At 53.2% G+C, this 25,800-nt stretch overlaps 1 protein-coding gene across 4 annotated transcripts in view; it reads right to left on the bottom strand.

The window, feature by feature from the left end:
* The window catches only part of VWF (von Willebrand factor), a 137,189-nt gene that overhangs the window by 90,948 nt on the left and 20,441 nt on the right, over positions 1-25,800 (bottom strand). For all 4 annotated transcript variants that reach the window (XR_012324549.1, XM_033867156.2, XM_033867160.2 and 1 more), the window contains exons 6-10: positions 25,022-25,143; positions 8,772-8,988; positions 7,347-7,469; positions 6,342-6,453; positions 5,414-5,460 (exon numbers count right to left, since the gene is read on the bottom strand). Coding sequence is in view for 3 of the 4 variants with exons in the window: in XM_033867156.2 (XP_033723047.1) it covers positions 5,414-5,460; positions 6,342-6,453; positions 7,347-7,469; positions 8,772-8,988; positions 25,022-25,143 (621 nt within the window). In the remaining variant the exon portion in view is untranslated. The remainder of the gene's footprint in view (positions 1-5,413; positions 5,461-6,341; positions 6,454-7,346; positions 7,470-8,771; positions 8,989-25,021; positions 25,144-25,800) is intronic.

The raw sequence follows: 25,800 nt of genomic DNA, 5'->3' as shown, positions 1-25,800 counted from the left end.
TCTGTGCTAATTCTGGGTAGTCAGGGTCAGAACTGAACTGAATTGTAGGACACCCGGGTGGTGTCCAGAAAGTCAGAGGATTGGTTGTTGTCGGGGGGAAACACACACACATGTGGTGTCAGAAGTGTGAGTAGAAGCAGATCGTGCCTCCCCATTGCATTGCCCCACAAGAAGGGCACGAGTGACGGGTCACTGTTTGTGGAAGTCCGAGCAGAACAGGCAATGAATTAGGGGCCAGGGTCATCCCGACTGACTGTAGCCCCGGTGGAATTCCAAATCCACGGGTGTCACAAGAAAGTCTTTTTAAAATGGCTATTTTTCGGAAGCCACCATCATTCTACAAACAGGATGACACGGCCCTTTGTATCACATGTCTTGACCCCATTGCAGTGCGATGGGTGGGAATTCCTCCCCCAACCTCTCTTTGTTTTCTCAACGGCACTCTTATCTGAGTAAGAAATTGAACTTGCATTATCTCTGACAATGCTCAGGAAAAGAGGGGTCAACGAGAAAATATGCAAACATTCGAAAGCAAAACTTCTGGGTCAGAATCTAATCCTCTGATCTGATTTCCTGCTCTGACCTCCCCCTGATTGGCATTCTGGAGTTTCTCGGGAATCAGAAATCTAAATACTGTATTATATTTAGCTTATCTCCTTGGTACAATTGAGGGATGGGGCTGACCACACGGGAAACCCAGGAAGACAGCTGAGTGAGGTGCTAGGGAGCCGTGGGCCCGGGAGCTGGAACAGGAGCCAGAAGAATGGGCCACATGTTGACATTCGCCCAAGCTCTGCCCAGAGGTCCCCAAGATGCCCAAGTTCTGCCAAGAGGATGCCCAAGACATTCCCAGCCAGCTGGTCAGCAAAAGGCAGCCTGACAAGCCGCTGGCCACCACTGGACGCAGCAGGTGGGCAATAAAAGTTCGGTGAATGCGTGCAAGGCAGGTGATTCTTAAAATAGCAAATAGCATAAAACCAAGAACAGCCAGGAGTTAAAGCGAGTCCACTACATGAATAAGAATCCTCCCTCACGGAAAAAAGAAGAGAAAAAAAGTCTCTCATTTATGGAAACATGTTACCTCTTCTAAATAAGCCCCTTTGTTCGCAGGAAAGGAGTCTCCATGGAGCTGTTCTGCTCAGCTCACTGGCTTCTACCCTTTTCCATGCGGCTACAGAAAGGCCAGCCCACAGGCCTTCTGCAAAGCAACTCAGGCTTCCTCCCAGCATAAATGTTCACCAAAGCCTGCCTCTGAATCACACTAACATAATCTCAACCAAACATGCAAGACGCATTTCTAAGTGCTCTATGGGCACTACCTCATTTACTGCTCTGGTGAGGCTGGCATTATTATTCCCAGTTTACAGAAGAGAAAACTGAGGCACAGAGAAAATCTCGCCCAAGGCCCCAGAGTGGCCCAAGAGGAATTTGAACGTGGGCGTTCCGTCAGACTCCAGAGTTCATAGTACTTGACACCGGCCAGTACTGCCGTATGGGGTGGCTGCCGTTTCCAATAAGCTTCATTTCATGGGGATACTGGGCACACGTGGCAAGTGCCCAGGAGCACAGGTACATCCAGGTCTGGACGTGGAGAAAGCAGAGGAAAAGGCGACGTGTGGCCTGGCCTGAAGGAGGTCTGGTGAGACTCCAGGAACCCCAACGTGGGCCTCCATGCCACCAAGCCCAGGGAAGGCTCAGGCTCTGTCTTGCCTCGTGCCCCACCTGTCCCAGCCACACCCTGCTTTGCACCACCCCTCCCCATCCCGGGCTCCTTCGGGTCTCCATCCTTCTCTAACCCTGCTTAATGAAACAGCTGTGGCTGTGACGATGAAAACACCTAATGTTTACTGAGTACTTGCTGTGTGTCAAGTAACCACAGCTCTCATGGGATGAAGCTGCTGTTATCATCCTATTTGACAGATGAGGAAACTGAGGCTGCAAGTGGTTAAGCAGCTTGCCAAAAGTCACCCAGCTGGTAAGCGGTGGAACTGGAACTCCTACCAGGCTGAGTCCACAGCTCACGCTCCCAGGCCCAGGACCACGCTACCTTTCCACGTTCATAGGACTTGGGCCTCAAATAAACTTCCCAGCTCCAGCAGAGTATCTTCCACACTCTTCCGCCAGGAGTTTGAAATTCTGTCACCACAGCTGTATTTGTTTGAGGAATAGTCCCTATTAACAGGCATGCTCCTTCCTCATTGAGCCCAACCAAACATTTATGATTCAGTGGAAGCTAAATTAGCAGAGCCCCAGGCACCTGGGGCTGCCCTAATCCTAACCAGAACAGAGGTGTGCCAGGAGCAGTGAAGGCCTGAGGAGCCTGTAACAGACGCTCCAGCCGCTCTCCATACAGACCGATGCTCTCCTCAGTGATTGTTTTCTCCCTCCCACTCCCAAACATGAGGTTCTCTGTGCTAGGTAGACTTTAAGGTCCCCCCGCTCCATGGTCCCCACCTCCTGTATTCACATCTTGTGTGATGCCCTCACCTTGAACGCAGGCTGGACGTGTGGTCTTGTTTCTAGCAAATATAATACAGCAGAAGTGAAAGATGTCACTTTGGAGAGCAGGTTTTTAAAAGACTGTGGCTTCTGTCTTGGCTGTTCTGCCTCATTCTCTCTGAGGTCACTCACCCTAGAGGAAGCCAGCTGTCATGTCATGAGGCAGCCCCAAGGGGAGATCCACAAGGTGAGGGACCAAGGCCTGGCCACCACCACATGAGTGAGCTTCCGAGTGATTCCCTTCACTACAGAGGAACCTTCAGATGAGACCACAGCCCCAGTCAACAACTTGACTGCAATTTCATGAGAAATCTTGAACCAGAGGTACCCAGCTAAGCCACACGCAGATTCCAGACGTACAGAAACTCTGAGATAATAAATGTTTGTTGTTTGCTAAGTTTGGGGGCCCTTTGTTATACAGTAATAGACAACTAGTACACTCTCATCTTACTCCAGGGAATCAAAACCCAGATCTCTATTTCTAAGAATCACAATGTCAGCTCCTCCAGGGACTACAGAGAAGCCCCAGCCTGCTCTTTGCTTTACTAGCAGAGCCAGACATATCCCCTTCCAGAACCTTCCCATCAGAAGCTCTGCCAGCAATCTTCACCCTGGGAGATAAGACAGCCCCCCTGCCAGCTGACTTTCGGCAGGTGTAGAAATATGCTGTGTGCTACAGGTAGAAATGGACAGGGAGGCAAGGACCAACTAAGCTCCAGATCTAGAAGAAGAGGGTCAGGGCTTTGAACGTGCAGAGCAAGAGGTTATTGGTTGTGTTGGCACAATATCAAACCACTCAGTAGACCTCAGAGTTGGAACTAGCTCTCTTCCCATCAAGGCATCAAGAAAATTTCGTGCATCCTCAGCAAAGTTACCACCCAAATTTTGAATTGAAGACTAGGGGATTACATTGTCTACTCCAGACTAAGCATTCCATCATGTACACAGTGGGTTTTTAAATAATTGTTGGATGGATACATGATGGATGGATGGATGGATGGATGGATGGATGGATGGATGGATGGACGGATGGGTAGGTGGATGGATGGACGGATGGGTGGATGGATGGATGGATGGATGGATGGATGGGTGGATGGATGGATGGATGGATGGATGGATGGATGGATGGACGGATGGGTAGGTGGATGGATGGACAGATGGGTGGATGGATGGATGGGTAGATGGATGGATGACTGGATGGCTGGATTGATTGTTAGGTGGTTGGGTGGATGATTAAATGGTAGATGGATGGATGGATGGATGGTTAGATGGTTGGACAGGTGATTGGATAGATGGATGGATGAATGGTTGGATGGATGGATGGAAGGAAGGCCCTCCCTATAGGAAGTTGTTATTAAGAATTCCTAATCTAGTAGTCAATCTGACAAAACACAGTAAGCTAAATTCCTAATTCCACCCACTGTACCTCATAGATCTTATACAATAAATGCTTATTATCTAGATATTAAAAGTTTTTTCACAGGTCCATTACATCGACCTCATGGCTTTCAAATGACTCTTTAGGTCTTTCACAGGGTATGATTATGTTAAATTGGAGCACTGATACCACTTACAAGAGCATCTTTTGTTCTTTGTGCTTCCTTCAAGAACTGCACAGAAGATAAACGGCTGGTTGGCCATCCCTGGGCCAGACTAATTGAGTAAGTCCTGGGGCCCACTTTCCATCTAGTTTCCATCTAGTTCCAGAATTTTCCCAGTATAGTGGGCACTGGATAAGTCCTGATTCTAAAGCCACAGACCCCAAATATGATCCCAGGTATGTAAGCTCAACCTCCTGCCAGCCCACCAAAGCCAATGTGGTCTCTTGGGGCCAACAGGAGGGGAGCCTATCATTTGGCTATTTGCCTTGCAGTCTTTTATTGCAATCTACAAACATGGGGATCCCAAAGTAGTATCCAGCCTTTGAATGAGGCTGAGATGGTCTTTAACTAAGCATGGGGCCTCTCCAGGGTTCATGAACGATGGCAATGATCCTCCTGCAAAGGGATGGATCGAGCATTAGGAAGGAGAGTAAAGGGAAAGGCAAAATAGAAGTCAGGTGGTTGTGAGTTTGAATCTTGTCTCTGTCTCATAGCAGCTGTGTGACTTTGGGTGAGTTACTTAACCTCTCTGGATCTGTTTCCTCCTTTGTAAAATGAGAATAAATTGCACCTTCTTCATAGGTTGTGGTGATGATGTAACACATGTAAAGTACTGAACACCATGCCTAACACATAGCGAACATCACACGACTGACCAAAAGGGGAGAAGCATCAGGAGAAGAGCCAGGGTCATCGGGAAGGTGAGGCAGAGGGAGCTTTGAATGGGTAAAATTTGCAGTAGATAGAATAGAGTTGGGGCTAAACAGAGGAGAAAGTAAAGGGCAGAAATTATAAGGAAACTTTTCCTAAATAGATTTTCCAGGGCAGGGACAGGGTAGGAGGGATCATTGAGTGACCTGGTTTTCCTAGCTCTTGGATCCTCCCAAGATCTTTGGATAAGGCATTCCAGAAAATTCCAGAAATTTCTCAATTCTAGCTTAAGGAATTACCAGGCCCTTCTTCCTCTTAATTTTCCAAGGAATTTGCTTCATCTTTGTTTAGTCACCTGTGACCTTGCAGTTTTCACAGCACGTTCAACCGTAATCCTTTGGGCAAACAGGTGAAGGGAAAAGGACAATAAAAGGGTTCCCAGGTGCAGTCTCCCCTTTCGGTTGCTGGGGGACCTCCCTCTCCTGGTCCCGGGAGGAGAGGGTTAGCACAGCTGGTTCTGCACTGGAGCTGTGGTCGGGGGTTGCATCCAACCTGTGCAGAGACCACCTTTCCCTGCCTGGCCAAGTGGTCCTCCCAAGTCTAGGAAGGGAGGCTGTACCTCTCCACTGGGAGGAGGGCAGAGGGGAGGGAAGCTCACCTACCTGGACACTCCTCGTTGCTGCAGACCCACTGGCTGTTTCGGCAAATGCTGTTGGGGAGAGAAGCGCGGGTTACAGGTGGGTCTGCAAACGCAGGCATCCCTGAATGGATTTAGGGAGTGCACTGCCCACCCCACAGCCCCAGGGGAGAGGTCTGAGAGAAGAAAGGCGCTCACGCCTGAGGGGGCTTCATGAGGCTGAAGGTATACAGGAAGGGGCTCTGGCCACAGAGACATGGAGACAATGCCAAGGGGAAGAAACCCCAACAGACAGATAGAAGAAGAGGGAAACCTAGGGGGTCTACCCAGGCACTAAGTCAAATTCCAAACACACACACACACACACACACACACACACACACACACACACACCCCACATACACACGCGTGCGCGCGCGCGCACACACATATGCGTACACACACACAGCTGGTAGAAGACCGGAGGAAGGGCGGGCTGCTGACAGGGGTAACACCCTGGCCCATGCTGGGCAGCCCTTGAGACTCCTGCAAGACTGCCCAGTAGGGAAAGGTAGCCAGCGAAGAGGTCTGGAGGCGTTCTCCTCTCCCCGTTTGCAGGGGACAGACAGACCCAGCCCAGGGAACACCAGAGGGGCTTCTGGAGGAAACAGCTCAAGCAAAGCAGAGGCAACAGGGAGAGAGAGTCACTTATTAAAGCATGGCTGGGGGGAAAGCTAGAGATGTTGTCTGCATGCGAAGGGGCCTTCACCACCACCCCCAGCTCCCCTCATCCAGGCCGATCTGTATATAATCCTTGCTCCCCATCATCAGCCTCCACACCCTTCCCCAAACCACCCCCAGCCCAGGCCAGGTCCTGTTCTACCTGCCGGTGCCCTCACTGCCCCTGCCGGCCCAGCTGCCCCTCCCACAGACCCGGGCAGCTCTCGCAGACCACACTGCTCGGCCCCAATTACCAGGTGTTGCAGTCTCTCGAGAGCGAGGCGCCCGGAGGGTACCGCTTCCCAGAATGTACGCAGGAACACTCGGCACTTTTCACACAGCGGCCTTCGTCAAGGAACTGTCCCTCTGGGTCAAGGGGAACAAGGCAAAAAGACTCGACCTTGGCATCATCATTACTCATCCCACAACCACAGAAGCCCCCGGGGCGATCATCAACTCTGGGCTTCCTGCAGGAAGCTCAAAGGACTCGTTCTGCGATGCTTATCTTTCACTCACGGTTTGCAATGAGAGCGAGGAGGGCTATTTATCTCCACTCTAGTGACGAAGAAATGGGGGACACAGGTTTGTTCAAAGGCCTTCCAGTAGGGAAGCCGTGAGTCTAGCCTGAAGGCTTCTTCCAGGAAGCTCAAAGAACTTGTGCTATGTTTATCTTTCACAGCAATGCAGTGGGAGAGAGGGGGAAGATTATTTATCTCCATCCTATCAGATGAAGAAACAGAGGCAAGGGTTTTGTTCAAGTTCCTCCAGTAGAGAAGTCGTGAGTCAAAACACACAAGACTCACTCTCAGTACTTAACCAGAACTTTTCACCAAAGCTCACAAGGTCTCTCCTGAGAAAGACTTCCTGATGCAAAGTTCTTTTTCAGCTGAGCTCACACGACAAACCTAGGAAACAGTTGAGACTATCCTTCTCCCAGACAATTCCCTGACGCTTAACTGAGAAAACACTGCAGCTCAGATAGGGCCACGTGCTCCCCAAACAAAGTCACTCTTGGAGCCCAGACCATCCTTCTATTCCCCAGACACACGTGCTTTCATGGATACAGTGCAACAGGAAAACATAAATTAGAAAAAATACCAGCTCGATCCTCACCACTCCATACAAGGACTTTAAAAAAATAAATCAAAGGCCTCTGATGTCAGCAATGGGGAACAGGCACAGGTGGCCTTCATCCGGCTTCCCCAAGCCAAGGGCACCGGCGAGGTCTCGGATCTGTAAGTGAAGTGGGAAGTCATTACCAGGGCAGCTGCAGCCATCCACGCACTGCTGCTGACACACTTCACTGACGTGCAGGCTCCGGCAGTCTCTGGGGCAGGGGGACACGCATGCCTTGTACTCCATGCCCGCGGGGCAGTCCGGTCCTGAAATGGAAAACTCAGGAGTCTGCCGGGAGCTGTTCCCTTCCAGGGCAGCATCTCACAAGCCATGTGGTGCTCAGAGTCCCTGTGCCCCCTTTGTCTGCCCCCCTCTGTCTTCAGGGACCATCTCCACTTCAGTGGCACCCCAGGGGCCAACGTCCCCGGGTGAAAATGCAAGGCCCCAAGGCCAAGCAAGGGGTAAATGGTGTCCTCCATCCCATCCCTCCTCTGAGGGTTCCTCTTCCTCAAGAAATAGGGCCCAGTCAGATGCCCCACCCAGCACTGGGCACGCAGCCTCACGGCCACGCCCCGCACAAGGCATGTTCATTTCTATCTATGTCCACTGAGGCAGGACAGCCCTGGCAGCCGCATCACCTGAGCCTCCGTCCTCCCGCTGGACCCAGCCCCTCATGGACAAGGACAGCCCTCCTTTCTCTCTTCTCTTCACCTGCTGCTGACTGACGCTCAGGCTGAAGGACCAGAAGGGCCAGAGCATCCCAGCATCCCAAACCACTTGTCCTCCAAGATACCTCAGGCATCTCCCCATCCTTTCTTCAAAGACCTAAAAAAACAGCCACTCCCCCTTCCAGAGGAGAACGCTGCTGCCAATAACCACCCTTCTCACACCCCACAGCAAAGATGGGCAGCTCTGATTTATAAGCTGAAAAACACGCATGTGTGCAGTGTAAGTATTTGGGCTGCTCCCCTCCACAGTCTGTGCCCCCTGTGATCTGTGGGAAGTCGCGGCGGGGACAGGAGGCTGCCTGCAAGGTGACTGGAGAAGCTCGTACTTAATCAGGATAATTTGGGGGTGGCGACAATGACAATGACCAGGGATCCACGAGATTAGAGGGAGAGGGGGAGGGATGGTGACACCCGCAGGAAGAGAGAAGGGATTAAATGAAAGGGAGGAACTTGACAAAAGCCTGCCAGGATCCCAAGATCACCCCGGGGACACTTCGGCCACCGCCCTGCTCCCAGTCAGTTCCGACTTTAACTGCTGCGATTCCCCTCGGAGCCAGGACCGGTTTTTGAGTCCAGGGGATGGATTTGCTCACGGGCAAGCGAGGAAGACGGGGAGTGAGAACAGAGGCAGGAGAAGTGACGCGGGGGCTTTTAGGGGGGCCTTTCAAGCCTCCTCAAAACCGTTAGGGAGGGGACTTGCTCTGTGACCAGGGGACAGAGCAGGATCCAGGCGGGAACTGGTTCCCGGGATGTGGGTCTTGGCAGGCACTGGCTGGTTGGGGTGTGACAGCCGGATGGACAACGCTCACCCCCGCCGGTGGGGGTCCCATGCTGACTCACGGCAGGAGCTGTGGTCCGTCCAGCCGTACAGCAGCATCCCCTGCTGGGCGCAGGCCCGGGCGTACTCCAGGAGCACAGGGCAGGCGCACAGCAGCCCCTGGTCACACGTGCACAGCATCCTCTCACACAGGGCCACGAAAGGCTCGGGGTCCACCAGGGGGTGGCAGCGGGCGAACACCGAGGCGCTCTTCAGAAGCTGGCACTGCTCCCACAGGCCCTGCAGGAGGGAGAGGCCACCTCAGCGAGGGTGCCACCCACGCAGCCTGGCATCCCCTGACCTTGGTGCTTGGAGACCCACCCTGCCCGGAAACCCAAGCATGCTCGCTCACACCTAGTAGGTGCTTGTCAACATCTGTCAAACGAAACAGTCCAGTCAGTGGAACACTGTCGGACCCCTGCTTGATGGCGCAGCCCGAGACCAGGGCGACCTCCTAGACTGAACCCTGGAAATGCAGAGGCCAGGGCCCTGACCTCCACTGGAAGGCAGTGTCCTCTGAAGGGAAAGAGCAGAGGGACGCTCATGAAAGGAGCTGAACTTGAAGTTCTCATGGAGGCCACACGTCTCAGAGGCCAGGAAGGCCAGTCAGCATCTGCTCCGCACGCGCCGGCCCCCTCCCCTCCCTGGCCTTGGTTGCTCCACCAGAGATGAGGGGGTGCCACAAGGAGTTTATAGAGTAGAGCTTCCCGGGCCTCATCCAGAGATTTAAACTCGGTGTGTCAGGGATGTAGTTGAGCAAACCTTCCCCAGAGGATTCCTGGGACAAGACTGGACCAGCTCCCATCAGCAACAACACGCCAGGACTCTATGACGTGTGCCAGGGCGCTGCCAGGCAAGGACTCTTCCTGGGTTTTATCACTTGGTTGCCAACCTCGACCCCACGACACAGGCAGGTTTGGAATGGTTCTCACTGACGACTCCTGGACACACGTTAGCACAAAACCCTCCCCATACACCGTATTTGTGAGCATCTCTGCATTCTGTGTTTTGGTCACTCATTTATTTATTTATTTATTTTTGGCTGCGTTGGGTCTTCGTAACTGTGCACAGGCTTTTGCTAGTTGCGGCGAGTGGGGGCTACTCTTCGTTGCGGTGCGTGGGTTTCTCATTGCGGTGGCTTCTCTTGTTGCAGAGCATGGGCTCTAGGTGCGTGGGCTTCAGTAGTTGCGGCACGCGGGCTCAGTAGTTGTGGCACGTGGGCTCAGTAGTTGTGGCTCGAGGGCTCTAGAGCACAGGCTCAGTAGTTGTGGCACACGGGCTTAGTTGCTCCACGGCATGCGGGATCTTCCCGGACCAGGGCTCGAACCCATGTCCCCTGCATTGGCAGGCGGATTCTCAACCACTGCACCACCGGGGAAGCCCTGTGCTTTTAGTAATTTAAATGCACATCTTTTTCATGATGTAATATCTCTGAAATTGGGTGCATCTTACAAGCGACATCACACTTTGTCTTAGATTTAACACAACACAGTATTGTTGCTATTAGTGATCCCCGCTGGGTGCATAATTCCTTTCATGCATAGACATGCTCTCCAAATGAATGGAAGCCAGCTGTTTGTGAAAGGACTTCAGCTAAAATGAAAGGAGTACGAGAGCATCTGAAGGAAGGGCTGGGCCCTGGAGGGTAAATCCGAGCAAATCGGCTTTCGTAAAGGGGAAGTAAAAGAAGGAAAGAAGTGACCGGTTTTGAGAAGAGGGAAATCCAATCTGCTCAAACTGTACCAGGGATGGTCAGAGCAAAGCTGTGTAAATCAAGAGCCAGGAGGAGCCAGGCCCACGGCCTCTGGAGGAATAGAAATCTGACCCAGTGCTCAACACTCAGCACCCAGACGACCCACCTGGGGAAGCACCAGGGCCATGCTGCGGTCCTAGGGAAACCTGTGTCTTATCCCTGCCCAGCCTATACAGTCTGCCATCAGAACCAGGCCCCTGATCGCTGCAGGCCCTGGGGTGGACCCGGGGAGCTCCAGGGCCAGTTGGCCCAAGCAGCTGGGCACAGCTGCTTCCCTATGCACCTCAGAAAAGCAGCAGCTGCGGGGACTGCTGAATCGCAAAGCCGCTGCAGCGGGCAGGTTTGTGGGCAGGACAACTGGCAGCTCTGCATGTCGGGAGCCGTGGCTGAGAGCAGCTCTCCCTCCCTCCACGGCCCCACCCTTCTGAGCTACCTCCCTGCGTGGCCAAGAAAAAGCAGAGGCTAAAGCCCAGCTCTGCCACTGCCTAATGGCGGGGAGGAAGGCAAGCCTCGTCCCTCATTGGAGAAAGGCGTCCTGGAGTGAGACGGGAATACCAACTACAGACACTGTCTCACAGGTGGGCACATGGAGCCTGGCGCCGAGCAAGCAGCCGATGAACAAAGTCGGCTGCCGTGGGTCCCACGTCACAGAGGCCTCGGGTGACGACAAGCATCCTTCCATGTGCCGCCTGAGCGCTTCACACGGGGGAACTGAGGTTTCTGAATACAATGCCAGGGAGGGTCCTGCCCAGGACCTGCTGGGACTTCACAGCCCCAGGCCCAGCTTCTGCCTCTTCCGTGTGCTGGCCGTGTGACCCTGGCTGTTTACTCAACCCCGCCTCCTCTGTGGATGGGACAATGATAACAGTGCCTATCTGAAAAGACTGAAATGAAGACTATCCTCATGGGCATCGACATCCTGGCCACCAAAGAGAGTCCTTCCACTGTCCTTCCTGCCATTAGGTTTAGCGTCAGAATGGTGAGCAGGTCACCAGCAGGACAGAAGGACATCTTTGTCCCTTTCCCCATCTCCATCTGCCTGGGTTGTACGGGGATGAATGGTTGCCACGGCAACACTATCAATTCACTAGTATTTGGGGGCTCCCTGGTGAACAGAGGGCTGCTCTTGTTGATCTTTTATCTGGGAGGGTCACACTCCTCCAGAACGACGTGGGGGCTCAGGGAGGAACCCACTCTTCTTTCTAATGGGCAGGTCTAAGAATCTCCATCCTCACTGGTAAGTGAGACTCAGGGAAGGAGGCTGAGGCCTGTGTCTGGTTCTTTCCATTGTGTCACACTGCCCGGCCCATCAGAAATGCCCCTCAGAAAGTGAGGTCACTGGACCCTCACAGGGCAGCAGAGGGCACCCCAGAAGGGCCAGGGCCGTGGCTCTTGCCCACCTCTTGCCCCCCATACAATTTGGAACCAGAAAAAGAGCTCCCAAAGGCAACACCATGGGGTTTTTCTAGTGATTGCTGCCACCGCCTGGGCTGTAGGACGGTGGCTTAGAGCCGTCCCTGCACCACAGGACCAGCTCTCACAGGCACAGGCACCAGGCACCTCGGTGGACACAGAACCAGGAGTCCAGGCACCCCCTCTCCCTTTGAGAGCTGGGGGGTGCAGAGTCCAGCATGGCCCGTCTCCAGCTGGCCCACTTTGTCTTTTCCCTGCTCAAAGGAAAAGTAGGAACAGTACTCCAGCACATTTCCCGGGAGGTCCCTGGAGGTATTAAACGGTTTACAGAAAGCCTTAGCAAGAAGTCTGTTTTCTAGGAAAAGTCTGTCTTTCCATCCTTCCTCTGGTCAGCCCCGGCCTGAGCTTGGTCACTAGGGTGACCACAGTGTGAAGGTCAGGGAGGACTTCCAGACGTCTACCAGCCCCTGCAGCCCATCCGGCCTCACCCCGCAGTGGCAGAGGGTGACACACCTAGCCTGCCATCTCTGCCTCCCAGAGATCTCTTCCCTGATCCACCACAGGCAGCCCTGCCAGGCCAGGTCCCGAGACAGGACATCTCCGTGGACCCAAGTCCAAGATGGAGCTATGGTCCTTTCAGAGCCAGTGAAGAGACACGGACCAGTAGGCGGTGAACAAACCTCTGCTCAGCAAGCACCGGCCATGTGGTCAATAGAAAAGGTAAGTGTGACTAAGTCCCACCCCATCTTGGAGGGCAAAGTTCCAGCACGTGAGGGAGGCAGGGAGGCCTGGCCTTCCATGGTCTGAGCCCAGCCTCCCGCCCTGGCTCACCCCTCCCCCTCCCCATGTCCCACATTACTGATGGGTTCCTGAAAGCACCCCAATGTCTCATTCAATTTCTTGCACACCTACTATGTCCAGGCACTGTGCCAGGCAAGGCCCACAATGGAAAGCAAGCAGACTTGGTCCCGGAGTTAGATGCTCCCACGGGCCTCTGGGTGCATCTACTCTTGCCTGATTTCTGGGGCCGTCTTACCCACTTCCCTGCAGGCTTTTCAAAGACAGGAGCTGTATCCCCAAGACGCACATAGCAGGCAATAACAAAGTGCTGGATCAACAGTCATGAGCACAACGAGAAAGCCACACCCTCCTGTCCTCAGGGAGCCGATCTACCGCACCAGGTGTTTCCAATGAGAAAGCCACACCCTCCTATCCTCAGGGAGATGCTCTATCTACACCAGGTGTTTCCAATGAGAAAGTCACACCCTCCTGTCCTCAGGGAGCCGATCTACTGCACCAGGTGTTTCCCTAGGGAAGGTTACCTAACAGCCAGAAGACGCGGTCTCAATTTAAGGTGTCTTCCCAGTGGTGCGGCCAATCGCAGCAGGAAGGAACCTGCAGCCGGGGTGCCAGGGAAGGATGCACAGTCTGAACCACGCTCTGCACGCTACACAGGATTTCGTTTCAGGGCAGAAGGGAGGCCACACCAGGCAAGGTTGATAGCCAGGTTCAGGCAGGAGGAGAAACAGAGTAATTACGGTTGAGCCAAACCCGGTGTTGCCAACAGACCCCCCGGGAAAGAAAGGCACGGCTGCCCCTGGGACACTGCTCTCATAGGTCAGTGGCCTCAGCTTCTCTCAGCAGCTAGTTCTGGCCCCTGTCACATCCCCAACCTTACGGACTCTCCTTGAATCCGTTTCTATTTTCTCCTAAGCTCGTGCCTCCAGACCCTCTGTTTGTTATTCCCCGAGTACAGCACTCAGAGGTGCCTTTCTCTGATTCACCCCAGGCCACTCCATCCACTGCAGGGTTTGGTGAGCAGGCCTGGTTCCACCCATGATGCAGGCTTGTCTCCTGCGCCCCGTCGTCTGTGGGAGTCGGGCACAGCCATGCACGGCAGTGCTGGGTGGGCCAGAGGGACACAGGCTGCTGGGTAGCTGGGCGGCTTCCTCTCGCTTCTCACCACCCACCCAGGGCCACTGACCTACAGAACCCCTGGCCGGATGGTCCTCCACAGAGTCTCCACCCATCTCCCGGCTTTAAGGACAGGCAGACCAAACCCCTCCTCCCCTCCATGGTGGTCTGCGCTCTCCATAAGCCACGAAATAAACCTGTTTCAGAGACCACCACGTCATCCACTCCCACTCACGGGCCCTTCAGAGGCCCGAAGACCCCTGCAAAGAACACAATCCTCGGAGAAAGGCTGCATACAGCCTTCCAGGTTTGGGACAGGAAGCAAGGAAAGAGTAAAGAATTCAGTAGGCCCTCAGGTCTCTAAGTGTGGTCCAGGGGCCCCCTACAGACTCCCAAGATGCTTTCAGAAATCCACAAGGTCAAAACTATTTTCCTAACAACACTAAGATGTTATCTGACCTTTATGCTCTCATTCTTTCTCAAATGCACAGTGGAATTTTCCAGAGGCTACATGATGTGTGGTATCACAACAGGCTGACTGCAGACAGGATGAGAGAATCCAGCTGATTTCTCTCAAGCCAGACAGTAATGAGATTTGCAAAACCGTGAAACAATGCCATTCTTGTCCCCAAACTATTTTTCTCGTTTGGAATTTATAGCTATTTTTATTCAAATGATGGTATTCACGTTAAGTATAATGTGTCTCATGTTTTAATGAATTAATATGTTTAAAATTTTCCACTTTAATATCTAATATGGCAAATATCAACAGATATAAGCCAGATAAACAGACTCTTTGAGGTCCTCAATCATTTTCAAGAGTGTAAAGGGCTCTCAGCCGGTTTAGTTTGCCAATGGCTGTACAGATGGGCCCCAGGCTGAGGCTCTGGAGTTTCTACCCTGTGGGCAGATCTCCAAGATAGCAGGAGGGAGGAGAAGCTAAGCCCTGCGCAGATAAGAGACCACATATTTCTCATTCTCGAGGTCAAGGAGACCTTCCAGACTATGCATGTGCAGAAAGGCTCCTGGGGGCGGGGGGGTCAAAAATGGAGGAGTAAGTGTAGTAAGTGATGTCAACCTACCCATAAGCCTCTTCTCTAGAATCCATCCTGGCTAAGAGATGTGTGCACACACAGGGGAGGACCCTAAGGTAAACCAAATACGTACTCAGAAAACCAGGCAAAGCAAGATGATTGGCCAAAGGAAACCCTGAAGAAATGTCCCATAGAAGTGGTTCAGGGCTTCCCTGGTGGCGCAGTGGTTAAGAATCCGCCTGCCAATGCAGGACACACAGGTTCGATCCCTGAGCCGGGAAGATCCCACATGCCGTGGAGCAACTAAGCCCGTGGGCCACAACTACTAGAGCCCATGCTCCGCAACAAGAGAAGCCACCGCAGTGAGAAGCCCGCGCACCACAACAAAGAGTAGCCCCTGCTCACCTCAACTAGAGAAAGACTGCAAGCAGCAACGAAGACCCAACGCAGCCAAAAATAAATAAATTATTAAAAAAAAAAAAAGGTGATTCAAACTGCCACAAAGGCAAGATTCTCTCTCTGAGCCCGCCCGTGTGTCTATCCACACGTACCCTTTTTCCTCCTAATAAACACGTCACTTGTTTCACTACTTTCCATCTCTATGTGGAAATTCATTTCTACACAGCTGACAGGCCAGGGCCTTGTCACTGGCCACCGGTCCCTGGTGGTCTAGTGTCTAGGTTTCGGCGCTCTCACTGCCATGGCCTGACTTCAGTCTCAGGCCGGGAACTGAAACCCTGCTTCAAGCCACTGCAGGCCAAGGCCACCTGAGATCACTGCCACCCAACCGCAGTTTACCTGGTTTTCCATGTTCCCGATGCCCCCACCCTCCCCACCTTGTTTCCTATCAATCAGATGAGAAGACAGTGTAGTACAGTGGATAGAGTGCAGGCTTCAGAAGCACCAACCGCATCACTAACAAAACATGTGACTTCAGGAAAATCATCTCCCCTCTCTGAACCTTGATTTCCTCCCCCTTAAAAGAGTGAGATTATGGAAGAGATTGAAAGTTGCCCAGGATCTATTCCTCCTTTCTCTCTTAGTCAGAAAACCCTCGGTTGTCCATCTTCCCCTGGGCACATAGCCCCTGGGAATAAAGATCCCATTTCTCAGCCTCCCTTGCATCTGGGAGTGGCTGTAAGACGAAGCTTTGTCCCCCACCCCACCACCCCCCCGGGACATAAGCAGGAGTGTCCTGGGCAACTCCCTGGAAGCAGCCTCCAAAGGAGGGTGTGCTGCTTTCAATGCTTCTCTTCCGACACTGGAAGGTCGTCATGATGCCTGACACAAGCTGAACTCCTTGACAATGAGAGAGAAACACACTTCTATACTGTGTAAGCTGTTTCTACTTTAGGTGTCCTGGCACAGGAGAATCTAGTCCTAACTAACACAGAGAGCAATTCCTGCCTTAGACTTGGCTGCAAAATAAAACTAAATGACATTACAGAGGGAGAGCAATCGAGTGCCTGTGACTATTATCATTGGCCTATTGTCAATGCTAACTGAACAGCTCGAAAATGGCTTCTCCTCAGCCCCCTGGTACACCATTCTGGCAGGGAGAACACAGAGGGTCAGCTAATTCACTTCCAGCATCTCCCTGGCTCCAATGCCCAGCATCAGCTACTTCTCTCTTCCTGCTCCTCTCGTCTGGGGTGCCAGGGGCTGGCGAGAGAGCGCCAGCCCAGCTCCATGAAGCCATGACCTCACCCTGCCTGGGGGGCTGTGCAGACCCAACTGGAGCCCAACTTAATCACATTTTCAGTTCATTAGAGAAGACCAGGCCTCCTCCCTGGAGATGCCAAGCCCATTCGAGGGACAGGGAGAGAAAAGAAGCTCATCTCCCCAAGGGCAGATGGGAGGGGAATGGGGGCTCGAGGAGAGGAAACAGCAGCGAGAGATCTGGAGCTTAGCTATTGTGTTGTTTCCCAAACAGCTGAGGAAGGAGAGGGGAGGGGGGCATTCCTAGGCCTGAAGTGAACAAAGAAAGGGGAGGCTAATATATAAAGTGCAAGATTGTTCAGCCCGGCCCTGGGGTGGGTGTCCCACGGCTGTCCCTGGAGGAGGTCCAGAGGCGCCTGGGCCTAAACCGGTCCAAAGCTGTGGGCTCAGGAATTCACCCCTGTGGCAGGGCACAGTTTCTCATTGGTCAGCCTGTAAGGATGGATGGGGGAGGGCTGCTGATTCTAATTATACTTCTGCCTGGCCTGGATTCCCACCCACATTCCAAGATCTGGCTCGAAAAGACCCCATGATTTCCACTAACTGGAGGGTTTTGTGGAGCTGAACGTTCCTCTCTCTGAGATACTTGGTGTTCAGCCCTCTTGAGAAGTAGGGTAACTGGGTATGTCACCGAAGTCCCCAGTGCCAAGGGAGATGGCCACAGAGTCCTCCAAAGGACCCTTCTCTCCCTGCACCCTGTTCTCCTGGGCAGCATCTGAGTACGGATCAGGGCAGGACCAGCCGGCTGGGAGGACAAGGGCCGAGTTCCCGCCCCCGGTTCCCACTTTGGGGTTTGTCCAAGCTCTAGGGCTGGAGCAGCTCCACCCACCCTGCTCCGGGTCAGGAAGGATAACCAGCTGTGTGATAAGAGCTGCTGCACCACTTCACCCTTTACTAACCCAAAATGGCATTTGTGTTGTTCTCTGTCATGTGTTGTTTGCATCAGTATCTCCTATGTGTCTTGTCTCTGAGTGAGACTGCAAATCTGACTTGCACAGAGTTAAGATACAGAACATCTCAGTAAATACGTGCTGATGGGCACCTTCAGGTTCCTGGCCTCGCCAGGGAGGAGGAGAAGGGAAAGAAAGCCACTTAGGAAATGTTTCATGGAAGGATTCTGAGGCTGATGGGTTAGGGATGCATTTGCATCTGCTTAATCTGAGGGAAATGCTGAAACCCTGTGGCAGCCCCTGATCTCTGCCATGAGGCTAGACCCCCAAAGGCAGAGTGGCCAAGGTCACTGTCCCACCACAAGCCCAGGGGCTCACCGCCCCTTCTGTCGCCCTGCACTCAGGTGGGTGAGGGAATTTGCTGGAAAGGAAAAGGGTGCTTTTTCCATCAGTGTTGGGCAGAGCTCTACTCGTCTTCAGAGGGGACACTGAACTGCAGAGCAGGGACGCAGCGACGCGAGGACACAGCAAAGCAAGCCACACCAGGGCCCGCGCCCCGGACTCTCGGGTTTCGGCAAAGTTCCCAAAATAAACCCTCGTTCTTCAGCCTACGGAGGACTTGAGAGAGCAGCTCTCACTCTGAGAAAAGGGGAATGTGTGTGCGCGTGCATCTGTGTGTGTGCGCGTGTGTGTGTATGTGTGTATGTGTGTGTGTGATGTGTATGTGTGTGCATATGTGTATGTGTGTATGTGGGCGTGTGTATATGTGTATGTGTGTGTATGTGTATGTGTGTGCCTGTGTATGTGTATATGTGTATGCGTGTGTGTGTACATGTGTGTGTGTACTTGTGTTCCAACCCCAACTCGGATGTAAGCATCACTAGGACACAGTGGGTGGGCACCATCTGCAGCACCAGCTCAGGTTACCTGGCAACTAACTCCTCTGGGGGTCCTGGGTTACAAGGATCTCTTCTTGAGATTTACTGACCTTCCCTGGACCAGACTCACACAATTGGTCTCTCTATGAATCACAACTATCCTACCAAGCAAACGAACGTAACAAAATTCTTCCCAGTCTCCAAGAAAAGTCTATTCCAGGCCAATTAAGTGAAAGCAGGAGGCCAGGAGAGGAAGCAGGAATGCCAGGAGTGGATGTGGTCAGTAAGCCCCCAGCTCTGCCAGGGCACTTAGCCCCTCTCCCACCAAATCACCTCCCTCCAGGCCTGTGAGCCTCCTTCCAGGGCGACTGTGGGCAGAAAGAGGAGAAAGGGCTGGGTACGAATTTTGCAAAAAAAAGGCATGGGCAATATTTCACAAGGATGTGAAGAGTGAATTGCGTTGTCCCCAACAGAATGGGTATTTCGTGTGCCTCTCTGTGCCGTGGAGGGGACATGTTACCGTCATCCAAAGTAAACATGAGTATTTACAAATGTTAGCTCCAGCGGGGACAGGTGACTTCCTGGGGGGGAAGAGGAATTACAGGTGAACAGCAGGCTTTCAGAGGAGGAGGAGAGGGGGAGAAAATATGCAGACATGAACAGCAACAGAACAAAAGGAAGAAGGATTGTGTTCCCCAAATAAACGTCAAATTCAGAGCCAGTGGAAAACAGCCAACCTGGGACTGTTAGGTGACCGATGGGAGTACCACTGGACGCGAAGTCCTGAATAGGACCTAGAAAAACCAGACTGCACGCATCTGGCTTCTCCAGTATTCAAGGGCACCGAGGGAGGTCTTCATCTTCAACTGGGGGTAAAAGAAAGGGGTGACTTCTCCTCAGGGAGCCAAGAACGGCAGCATAGGGTTGAGCTCTGCACAACAGCTGGAAAGAGCCCAGCAAGGATGTCTCAGAGACTTGAGTCTTAAAGTCCAGGTTACAGTACCACCTGCCTATCTGAATATACACGGGCAGGGGACTGGACTAGATAGCTTCTGGAATCTCATATCACTCTGAGTTATTATGAGCCTGAGATTCCTAACATTGATGAAAAGAAAGACTAGTTGTCTTGAGAACCAATTCTGAGGAGGGGTATGGAGAGGACTCAGTGGGCCAGGGGCAGGAGAGTATAAGCAGCTTTTTGCAGGACGAGGTCTCTGCAGGAGGCCCCTTTTGTACTGTCCCATTAGCAAAGCTATATTTTCACTAACCTCCAACCCAAGCACACCTTTCAAATCTTTTGATCACACAATTCTTTGCTTAATCTGTTTGTTCTTTCCTTAGATCAAAGAAATAGACACGAAGAATAAGTGATTAACAGGGGACCAGATCTTTTCCCCAGCTTCCCCTTCAGTAATCTCACAAACTGTGTGAACAATATAACATCTCAAAGAAAGATGACAAAGAGTCGACAAGCCTGCACGCAGTGGATGGCGATGAATCTGACCCTCTATCTCAATGATTCACTGAAATTACTTCCCCTTTTTCCCTTTAAAAGCTTTCATGGCCAAGCAAAACCTTTGGTGTCGATTCTGGGACACGAGTCCGCCTTCTCCCCAGATTGCCGGCTTTCGGATTAGAGCAACATTTCTGTTTCTACCAGCACTTGCCTCCTGAGTATTGACTTTCAAGCAGCGAGCAGCCAGCAGCCAGACCTGAGTTCGGTAACAGAGGTGGCCTCATGTTCAGATGTGAGCAGCAGAAGCAGGAGACGGCCCTCCACTCTGGAGGAGCTTATCCTAAGGAGGAGCAGGGTTGCAGCAACACACCTCCCAGTGGAAGCGAGGCCAAGTTCATGGCCATCAAGTATAGCTCTGCAAGTCACACAGTGCAGTGGCAACACACCCAAGGCTACAGTTCCCATGGTGGACAGCATACGTGTGTACTACATTCTAGGTACATTTATAATGTTTACTATGGCAAGTTCCCAGCAGGTGATGGTAAAGTGTCTTGAGAAAGGGGTGCCTTTTTTCTAATTAGAAAGAGCATTGCATGGACCAGCTGCAGCCTACATCCAGCCTCCTGGAGCCGCGGGCTTCACGTTGCAGACAGGACTACAGGACACAAACAGGATCCCTGTGTAAGGTTCAGCCCTTGCTGACATTCCCCAGACTGACAGAACTAAAAATTTTTTTAAAAGCGACCTAAGGATCTTTCTCAAACATTCATTGTGTAGTAGAGTTACCTGCAAATTAACGCCGATTATTTGAGCATCTATAGCTGGGCGCTTTTTGTTACTAGGTCTGCACCCTGAGCCCCAGACTCCAGCAGTCCTGCCCTCTGAAAAGCTGGAGAAAAAGACCCTGCACATCTGTGCGCCATTGAACACGCCATTACCCATCCCGGCAGAGAGGCTCCGGGTTTTGTTGGCACAACAAGGAAACATTCATCCCCCGGGTATGAGTAATATGACCTGGCTCTCAGAATGAGCTGACTCCTTGCTGCCACCTTAGAAAGGCAGAAAGTTCCAGAAGCGGGCGAATAGATTCTGGCGGCTCAAGGAAAGCTTTCCAGCCAGTGCCGGCTCCCCTACGGAACACTCTGCCACTGAATACGGCTCGTGGAGCCACAACGGCAAACCCTTGTCAATGCTGCCCATTTACCAGCCCCGACTTCTGAACCCACGGACCCAGCGGGACTAAGCAGACTGTGGACAGAGACCGCATCAATCTCCTCCCAGGAGATGTCTTTGTGCGTCCCAGCCGAGGGGGGCACCCCGCTCGTGGGCAAACACAGCCTGATTGGCTGAGACAAAGCCCAGCCCCTCTTCTCAGGTAAACAACCTGAAACAGGAGTTCGGACCTAGAAGGAGCTTGTGCCTTGGGAGGTCTGAGTGTCTGGGGGGCCTCGGCCCAGCACTGAGAACTTGGTAACCAATTTCTTAAGCTGCTCCCAGGATACTGGTTAGTGAGAACTTCAAGGCACCCAGGAGACAAAGTGAGTAGCAAGTGTGCAGCTGGAGCCCCAAAGGCACCTGGGAGACAAATGGGGCCTCTCTGGATTCTCTCCCAGCACCTCCCCAACGCCCCACCCCCCAGGCCCTCCCTCTCTGTGTCCGGGAGACAAAGTGCCCAGCTCCCTCCTCTACTCCGCCTCTGTATCAGGTTCCCCGTTTGAAAATCCTGTCTTCACCTCCCACTTCTTCAGGGTAAATGAGAGCATTCCTTTGTACCCCGAGGGTGGGAACACTTGTCTTGCACTTACTCTGTACTGCCTGTGTTTGCAAAATAAAGTGAGACAAGCCCACGCCCTCGGTATCAGAGGTACCTACCTGCCCCCCACCCAGCTCACCAACTAACTTCCCGTTCCCCTCCCCTCCACCAACCCCGCAATCCTACCCCTGCCTAGAGAACACTGAAAAGGGTGGGAGACAGCGAACCACAGCCACCTATGGAAGTGTACGTTTGGAAATAAAAGAAAGAGAAGATAAAATCCCTCCGCCTCCCCTCCCTGATGCCCTGGGCTCCTGGAGTGCCCTCAATCCCAAATGGCCCTGGGTTACAAGAAGCCCCAGAAGAAAAGTGGACTCCTGCACTTCCCCACCCCTCCGTGTCCATGTGCGCAGGCAACTTGCTCTCTTTCTAACCCCAAGCTGTGCTCAGATCGATCCCCGCCTCCAAAAGAATGGGGTTATAGCTGGGTGGAGGGGAGGAGAGAAAGAATGAGTTTTGAGCTGACACTTAAAGTACTGTGTGTGTTTGGCCTGCTTCTCCCACTCCTACTCTCAAAGTGCGGCCACTCCAGGGGCAAACACAGACACAAAAGGAATAATAATAACAATAACAGCTCGTACAATTGAGCCCCGCTGGGCTAAGCACTCCACACATGTTCCCTTATCCTTACGATGGCCTCGAGGAGCAGGCACTGGTCCTGGGCCTATTTTACATATGTGGAAACTGAGGCTTGGAGAAGGCAAGTGTCTTGCCCAGAGTTACAAAGCCGGGCAGAGTTACAAAGCAGAGTTACAAAGTGGCCCAGGGATGGGAAACACTTAATGAGCTACAAGGACAAGCGGCTGCTGCTTCAAAGTTTTCCTGGAAAGAAGAGGAAACTACCCCCCTTCCCCAGGATAACACCCTCCCCCCGGGGTTAGAACTTGGTCTGCCTCTGTCAGTTGCCAGTACTGGGCTACGCTCCAGGTGACAGAGATGTTTCCGGACCAGCTGGAAAACCTAGCACCACTGAAACACTGGAAACCCAAGAAAAAGAGGCGTTAGGAATGTACTTGTTGATAAACTGGAAATTGTGTTTACGGTCCAGGCAGCTGGCTCAAGCACAACCCAGAGCGTTTTCCTGGTGCTGACGTACTCCTTGGTTCAGAAGATCAAATTGTTCCATGAAAATAGAAAGTCTGGGCAGCTAACACTGAAGTTCTCTCACGCTAAGGTAGGTGTGTGCGTGTGCAGGTGGCTGTGTGTTTTATTCAGCTACTGGAGTAGGAGAGGGCTGGAGTTTCTCTACTTACATGCAGATTTGGTCTTACAAATGAAGGATTCGGGGTTGTGATCATGGGGGTGTCCCAATCCCTAGATAAATTACCTAATTTGCATCCATCCATCCATTGAATATTTAGTGAGACTTATTATCAACTGTCCCTTTAGTCCAATCCAGAGAGACACACAAAGAATTTTCGAGCTGAAAGGAACCTCAAGCTTCAGGGAGCCCAGCTCCGGAAGGAAAACACAAGGGTGGGACTCACCTGGGCAGCCTGAGATGGTGCAGGCAGAACAGCAGGGGCGGTACGGGGGCGGGCGGGCAGCGCGAGAATCCTGACTCCGCAATGCTAGCTGGTGACTCGGGGCAGCTCCTTAACCCCCAGCGCCAGCGCAAGCTCTGGTTTCCTCCTCGCCCTGCGGGACCACACAGGCCCAGGCGAGGGGCTTATGTGGCCTGTCAAGTCCCGTCATGGCGACAGTCCCAGGGATCAGCAGGGGCCGCCCTCCCCCTGCACGGCTGTGGGTTGGAGCAGCGTGCTGGCTCGGGGGGTGGAAAGTAGGGAGGCGATGCTGTCGAGTAGCTGGCTCTGCGGGGGATGTTGGGTGCGCTATACGTCCCCCACGTAGACCAGGGGTTGGGTGTCATAGCAGAAGGACTCACCCACCGGGAGCTGAGGGTGTTGGCTGGTGGGGACTCACAGCCGAGTCACTCTGCAGGCATTGCCCTCAGCCCAAGGGAGCCACCCAGTCTCCTTGCCCAGAGGCCGCCAACACCCAATGACCGACTGGTCGGGGTGGGCCCCCCTGCCCCATGGGGCCAGCGCAGCTTTCAGAGCTCCTTGAAGGACCAGCTGAGGCCTCGGTTGTAACTACGTGGTATTCAGCTTCTCCCCCTGCCCAGCCCCGCCCCTCTCACTTCCTGAGAGCCTCCCTGGTCACTCGCTGCCCACAAACCTCTGCTTCCAGGGAACCTGACTCACATCACCTCCAAGTAACCCCGTTCCCCAGACAGTGAGTCTCTGAGGGCAGCCTGGACAGGGCATCCATGTGCTGACGAGAGCCCAGCCGCGTCTGGGGCCATGCCGCTCTCTCCTCCCTCAGCCCAGGCAGCCTGACCCCCAAAGGGGGAGAGGGAGGTCGTCCACAGAGGGAGGTCTTTCTCCACCTAAAGCATCATCCTCCCAACACCCCGCACAGAAGCACAAAGGCCATCTCCACCGGCAAAAGGAGGAGACAGCGTGCAGTCCTGCCAACTCCCTCCCGCCCAGACCCCCTCCTCTCCAAGTGCGATCATAAAGGGTAACCCTGAAGGGGAAAGAGCTGCTAAGTACAGGGAGAAATAGGGCCATGTGGGGAGGGGCAGGAGAAGCCCCCATCTGCTCTGTCTCCGGACAGAAGCACACAGACAGGAGGCACGAGACCACAGAGGCAGCGAGTGGCGGAGGCAGCCACAAGCCAAGGAACCTCACGGCCCCCAGGAGCTGGAAGAGGCAGGGGGGACTCTCCCCTAGAGCCTCTGGAGGGAGCCCACCCTGCAGACACCTTGAAACCAAATTCCGACTTCTGGTCTCCAGACCCGTGAGAATACATTCCTGTGGCTGTAAGCCACTGGGTTTGAGATAATTTGCTACAGCAGCCTTAGGAAACTATTACAACATCCAAGCTGGGGGCATCAGGACTTGCCCCTGCCTCTCCCCACCTTCCTCCCTCCCCCCAGCTTTCTTCCCTCCCCCACCAGGAGGTAACCCCCTTCCTGCTGATGTGCTGGTGAGACCTTGGGGCCTTGCCCCATACTTGTGCTTTATAACAACCACTTATTGGGCCCTTACAAAGGAATGGTTTTCTACCCCACAATTTCAGACAGGTGGCAGGTGATGATGGTGATATTTGGGGCTGAGAGGGCGTTGGAACATAAAACAGAAAAGTATAGTCACTCGCGGTACCAGCTTATTCAACCAGGCCCATCTTCAGAGCTCCAGGCCCAGGACAGTATTAGGATTAGCGTCAACGCGACTCTAGCCCCAGCTGGTTTTCAGGAGGAAAGCGGCCCGTGGGACACGGAGCAGCCAGAGGGACTCGCTCCTCCCCTGGATGGAGGACCTGGGACTGCATATTGTTCTGCCTCTTGACTCCAGAAACCCCGCACCCCGCAGCCCACATCAAGCCTGGGTGGACCCACCTTCTGCAGCTCGGAGGAGACATTGCACACGCTGCTGGGAGGGGACGCCCGCTGGCACCGCTGTTCCCCACTGCTCAGGGCCCAGGAGTTGGCAAAGTCGTAGGGGTCCGAGGTCAAGGTCCCTGTGGAGAAAGTTTCAGGAGGATGAAGCCACGGTCGTGAGACCCGGGACTTCTGAGTGAGAACGCTAGGTCTGTTGTCACCTGAATCAACTTTCTTTAGATTAAAACATAGGCATCTGTGGCAGGAGTACCCCAGCATTAACACCACAGGGCACGGGCACCCGGGTTCAGCCAGCGTCTGGTGGGGGGTGGCTGGGCGGATGGGCACAGTGAGGAAGATGCCAGGAAAGGCGATGAGGAACAGTCCAGCCACTCTCGCTTCTCGGGACTTTGCTCCCTTTCTTCCTTCTGCGAGGAATGTTCTCCACCCCCTTACTACCCTGACTCTCTCAATTTATTCTTTGAGATGCAGCCCCGGAACCACTTCCTCCAGGAAGCCCTTCTGAATTAGCTCGACTCCCTGTCTCCCTCCCCAGTCTGGCTGGGTGCCCCTTCTCTGTGCTCCCTCAGCACCCTGGCCATCCCCCTATCAAAGCTCTCACCATCCTTTGTGTTAGTATCCTTTTTGCTTATATTCACCCCCCATTCAACTGTGAGCTCCTTAATTCAGGGCACAGGCTGTGCCTCTTATCTCTGAACTCTTATCTGCTGGATGGCGGATACTCAACATATTTTTGCAGAATGAAGGTAAGAATGCGGCATGAACCTAAGCATCCG

The sequence above is a fragment of the Tursiops truncatus genome, chromosome 11 (assembly GCF_011762595.2).
Source record: "Tursiops truncatus isolate mTurTru1 chromosome 11, mTurTru1.mat.Y, whole genome shotgun sequence".
Classification (NCBI taxonomy): domain Eukaryota; kingdom Metazoa; phylum Chordata; class Mammalia; order Artiodactyla; family Delphinidae; genus Tursiops; species Tursiops truncatus.
Note: the sequence above shows the minus strand (reverse complement) of the source record. Positions and strands in the feature narration are given on the sequence as shown.